The following is a 5,434-nucleotide window of genomic DNA, read 5'->3' as shown; positions in this document are numbered from 1 at the left end:
AATGTCCTTCCTTCAACAGGTTTATTTGGCCGCACGTACTTTGGATTAAATTTTGGCCATCTATATAATTGACAACTTATGGTTTATATGCTATAAAAAGTATATCGTTGGATTTCTATTTGAAAGGGAATTTTAATCATATAATTTTTGTGACATATATTTATATTTTATTAATTAAGTATGTCATTGCATAAAAAAATTGAATGCATGTTTTTCTAAAAGTAAATAAAATTTATTATTTTTTAAAATATATTCAAAAGGAAGAAAACCAGTGGAAAAACATTAAAAAACTAATCTGCAGGATGCTAACTGGGCCAGCCAAACTGAATGCCCGCAATGGGCGACGCTATGTTCCATCTCTTGTTAGGCGATGTATAGACACGCCCGTTGTGAGACGTCAAGTCAGAGAACCTGCTATTATGTGAACATAGCGAGCACACACACACACACACACACACACACACACACACACACACACACACGCACGCACGCACGCACGCACGCACGCACGCACGCACGCACGCACGCACGCACGCACACGCGCGCGCGCACGATGGTGGGTCAGCCCATTTATTACTGAGTTTTTCAAAAACAAATCCATAGATTTAAAGAATAAAATGTTATAAACATTTAAAGCTAAATAGTATATTATGCAAGAATAATAATCTTTATGTCTATGTGTATAATTGTTTGCCCTATATGTGAAAAAAATTCATGCTGATAAAAAATGTTCATCACATATTTGAAAAATATTTGTCGCATATTTAGCAGATGTTTTCCTTGTATTTAAAAAATGTTTGTTGCATATTTGAAATATATTCATCACCTGTTTAAACAGCATATTCACCATGTATTGTAAAATTTATCATCGTATATTAATGAAATGTTCATATTGTGTTTAGAAAAATGATCATCATGTATTTCAATATTTTTATTGTGTATTTGTAAATGGTAATATATTTTAGAAATAATATATTTCAAGGAATCTGATATATTTAAAATCTTCAATATAGTGTGAATATATGCTCATATACTAAAAACAAATTCAAACTATAAAATAAGAAATCAAGAAGCAAAAAGACAAAACACAAAGTGGTAAAAATACATTAAAGAAAAAGTGGAAATAAAAATAAAAAGGAAAAAGGAAAAAGAAGAAAAACGAAATCCTGACCTGGCATGGCCCGCGAAACAAGAAACCGAAAGATGAAAAACAAAGAGCAAAAACACAAGAACTGAGATTGCTATGTCTGGTCTTGCAGCTTAGTGAGACATTACGATTTTGGAAATCTAAAAGACGACATTACGATGCTACTGAAATCTTACACCGGCGTGCAAAAGGAAGCTCGGTCGACCCTATGCTATAGGAAGCATACGAACTAAGCAGCACACTCGTCTTATTGACTAGACAGCACAGCACACTCACACACAAACACATGGTGCGTGCATCCTAGCGTTCACTCACGAGCACTAGATTATTTCATCTCTCACATGTCGGCGGCATGGCCCTCCTCGTCGCCGTGGGCGGTGACGCGCTTGTTGGGGACGGCGCAGTCGTTCCGGATCTCGCCCTGCTTGCCTGTGAGCACATCCATGTTGGTCATCTTGGTCATGGACTTGGCGAACTGCTCGAAGAAGGCGCGCTGGTCGAGGGAGAACTGGGTGGCCAAGGCCTTGGTGGCCGGGTCCTCGATGAGTCCCTGGTCCGACCTGAACAGCCCCTGCTTGGCGACCAGGTCCATGTAAAACTGGTTGTCGAAGGCGTCGGGCGTGCGCACGTCGAGGCTCTGCGTCTTTTTGCGGTCGAAGTCATTGGCACACTTGTCCTTGAGCATCGTGGCGAACTTGGGGTCGATGGGCGGGTTCCCGAAGCCCGGCTTGAAGCGGTCCTGGAAGAGCGAGCAGTGCGCGACGCCGAAGGTGTGCGCGCCGGAGAGGGCCACCAGGTCCGCCACGTCGAGGCCACGGCCCTTGAAGGACTGGATGAGCAGGGGCACAGGAAAGGAGGGCCCCGGCAGCTTGTTGATCTGGGCAGGCGCCGGGGCGAGCGCGTCGCGGCGGCCGAGCTCCACGTCGAATCGCGGCCCGCCGGCCTTGAAGACCGCTTCGCGGGTGGCGAGCACGGTGATGTCGGCGCAGGACACCTTGTTGTCCTTGCAGGCGGTGTGCACCGCGCTGCGGATGCGCTCGATGAGGTCCAGCGCCACCCGCCGAAGTGTTAGGTTGGGCCCCACCTTCTGCTCACCGTCGGTTGCGTTAAGGAGCACCGATGCGTCGCAGCCCTGTAACCACGGTATTGGTATTCATAAGGGTTATTCACACATACATACATACATACATACATACATACATACATACATACATACATACAAGACCTTATAGTTTCATTAAATGAAAGAAATCCTAGAGGACGCTGGTACGCACCTGGGTGAAGCAGTCATGGAAGAGGATGCGGATGAGGCCGGGCGCCACGCCGACGTCGCGCCGGAAGGTCTCCGCCACATGGAATGCCACGATTTGGTCCAGCTGCGGGCACGCCTTCTTGTAGAAGTCAGGGGACAGATTCCCGGCGGCTGCTGCCGAATGTGCGGCGCAGACCAAGGCCAGGGCTAAAACAACGGCTGCTGCTGCTCTGGACGCCATTGCTGAAGCCGAGCTTCCTCTTGCTTGCACCTAGATAGCTATGAGGCAGGGCACGGTCGTGTGGCTTGCACAAGATACCCACTAACCCTTCCTATTTATAGACGGGTAATGACCTCCATTCCATACTGAGTACCTATTTGCCTGGCTCGCTCGATGTGATCCACAGGACAAGGTAGAGACACCCTAAACCCTAATTACAAAAGGGGAACCAGATGCATGTGCAAGTCGCAAAGATCAAGGTCAGAAAAATCAACTGGTTCCTTGAACGTTGCTCCTCTTGCATTCTACTATATGCATTTGCACGGGACACCCCCGCATATGCTACAGAGCCATACTATACAATATACATACAAGGAAAAGGTACACTGCACTGCACTACCCGATTGATTCCATGCATTTTTTTTGAACCAGTGGTGAACTTTATTACTCCTTCCTATCCACATGAATTATCACAAATTTAGTATAAAGTTGTACTAATACAATTAATATCGATCAGAGCGAGTAGCTTAGAATGAAGTATGAAGGAGATACAAACACACAATGAGCACACACACGATCTATTCGTACTTAGGATGCACACAAATGAACATCAAAGCACGCACACAAAAAAAATCACATCAACAACTAGCAAAGTAAGGGCATCTCCAACGCCGACCCACATATTCCTTTGGTATATGTCCGTTTTTATGTCTGGACGTGGTTCGCGGACATAATACAAGAGGCATCCAATCCTAATTACGAAGTATCCGGCTGGGAGGAGAAAAGGTAGGTGAGGACCATGCATGTGGTGGGATATTTGTGGTTCAGTGTCTAGTTGGGAAGAGAGAGAAGATGGAGACCATGCATGTGCGATTTAGGAGGAGAGAGATAAGAGAGGGACATGCATGTGATTGGTCAAGTGCATGTTCGGACTCTGGCAAAACTCCCCCATGTTTATCTCCAAAATATCAGAATTTGGACGTCCAGATAACTTCACAGACTGATACGAATCCCCATTGAATTGCAAAAGTGAACAGATGTATCCGGCCGGACATATACCGGTGATTTGTGGGTCTCCCTTGAAGATGCTCTAAGACAAGATCAAAGTTATCTCTTGATGGGGTAAAAAGAAGAAGGAAAACTTTAGATCGTTCAAAATAATGATCAATAATCTGTAACAACAACCATATTTAGAGCAATTATCTCTTGACATCACTAGTGCAACCAGAAGGATTCTACAAACATCGATCGAGTACATATACTATATGGAACCAACCATTTTGAATGGCACGGCCGTAATTTCTATGGGCATCTCTCGGGGGATGGATGCCTATCTAGCCACGTACCACTTGCAAGATAAAAACAGCAGAAAGTGTGCACCTGCTCCACTGGACCACTACAGTGGTATACTATAGTTGTACACTGCGTGCGTTCCTTACCCAAGAAAAAGTCATGGCTCTTCGATCGTCGCCAATCCATCAACAAACATTTAAAGAAACGCGAACCTGTTCTTCCCAGCATGATGCATGCATGTGATTTGATCCACCGAAACTGATCCTCTGAAATCTTGTACTGTTCCAGTGAAATTACTGTCAGCTAGCCCAGAGCTCATAGCTAGGCCCAAATCAGTGGGCTGGTTTTGTTTGCCAGGCGAAAGGACGGCAGAGGAGAAGCGGCTTGAATCCCATGTGTACCACTGGAGGTGATGGACTCATCGAGTACCGGCAGGGGTGTGCCAGGGCGGCTGGGGTGATAGAACATCGGCGAAGGCAAGAGAGAAGAAGCGAAGGAGAGAAAATGGGAGGATGGTGGCGCGGTGTCTGGGAGGAGTTTTGTTGGGATTCTCGGTGGACCAGAGGTGTCGGAGTCCTACGTGTCTGTTGTCCGGACTCGCGTAAAGCCCTCTTTGTTTGTATCGGGTTTGCCGGAAAAAATACGCACAAACCAGTTAGCTGATCGATACAGACCTGCGTTGAATGGCATAACACGTCCGGACCATGCCGTATGCAGATGGTTTGATGATCGGCTTTGGAGATGCCATAAATGAGCATCTCCAATGATACTCTCCATAGCCGCGGTTCCATTTGTTCGGATAGACACTCGCTCCTTGGCTGCGCTATGTCACGCTGCATTTGGGCGCTAGCAAATTTGGTTGAAGCAATAAAGAGAAAAAAGAGCATGTTACAAAGAGATGGATCTTTTTTTTTTTCACTCAATGGATTCTGTCGCATGTTGATTTCGTGACCATTCTGGTTAAACTTTGGGCAAATGGCATTCTTGATGCAAGGCAATTCACGAGCGTGATTTTCAGAGCCCCTGATATGCCCGTCTTCTTATCCAGTTTCATGGGCGATCTCTGTGCATCACAGAAACTATCTGCTGTTGGGGAGCAACTGGTTCGTGCTCCTGTTGCGAGTGTTCGCTGGTTTTGAATAAAAATAAATCAAAGTGGACAGAGGAGTCTCTAGAACATCAAATATTGACTCCTTTAGCACTGTTTACTCGGATGCAGATTATTTTTGCAAGCATCAAGATTTTATTTCTCAGATAATCGAAAGGCCATTTACAAGGGATTAAGAAATAAAATTAGGGAATGCGGAACCCTCCAAAATTTAGAAGTTCTTTCACTAAAGGATTTCTTTGCTAAATCATAACAACTTCATTTTCTTTGCGCAGACAGTGGGTGTACGAGACCTTCGCAAAATCAAGTGCTAGCTCCTTACATTCGAGCATAGTTGTCACATCCAAGCCCACATAATGTTCTGCTTGTTGCACTGCCTCTACTGCAAAACTGCAATCTGTTTCGATATCAACT

General features: G+C 45.2%; 1 protein-coding gene across 1 annotated transcript; it reads right to left on the bottom strand.

Annotated features, from left to right (window-relative positions):
* Positions 1-1,215: 1,215 nt before the first annotated feature.
* LOC125534540 (cationic peroxidase SPC4-like) lies at positions 1,216-2,731 on the bottom strand. Its single transcript, XM_048697736.1, has 2 exons — positions 2,422-2,731; positions 1,216-2,279 (listed from the first exon to the last, which is right to left on the bottom strand). Exons 1-2 carry the CDS (start codon positions 2,638-2,640, stop codon positions 1,485-1,487), a joined length of 1,014 nt encoding a protein of 337 aa, XP_048553693.1. The 5' UTR covers positions 2,641-2,731; the 3' UTR covers positions 1,216-1,484.
* Between the last annotated feature and the right edge of the window lie 2,703 nt (positions 2,732-5,434).

This window comes from Triticum urartu, chromosome 2 (genome assembly GCF_003073215.2).
Source record: "Triticum urartu cultivar G1812 chromosome 2, Tu2.1, whole genome shotgun sequence".
In the NCBI taxonomy this organism is placed as follows: Eukaryota; Viridiplantae; Streptophyta; class Magnoliopsida; order Poales; family Poaceae; genus Triticum; species Triticum urartu.
The sequence above is the reverse complement of the archived record's forward strand: the minus strand, read 5'-3'. Positions and strand labels throughout refer to the sequence as shown.

What these genes read in the sequence shown, in the direction of transcription:
- LOC125534540 (XM_048697736.1), bottom strand. Translation starts at nt 2,640, where the DNA reads ATGGCGTCCAGAGCAGCAGCAGCCGTTGTTTTAGCCCTGGCCTTGGTC. An exon ending in TCCATGACTGCTTCACCCAG is followed by an intron (nt 2,280 to 2,421) that starts GTGCGTACCAGC and finishes CCGTGGTTACAG; the next exon opens with GGCTGCGACGCATCGGTGCT.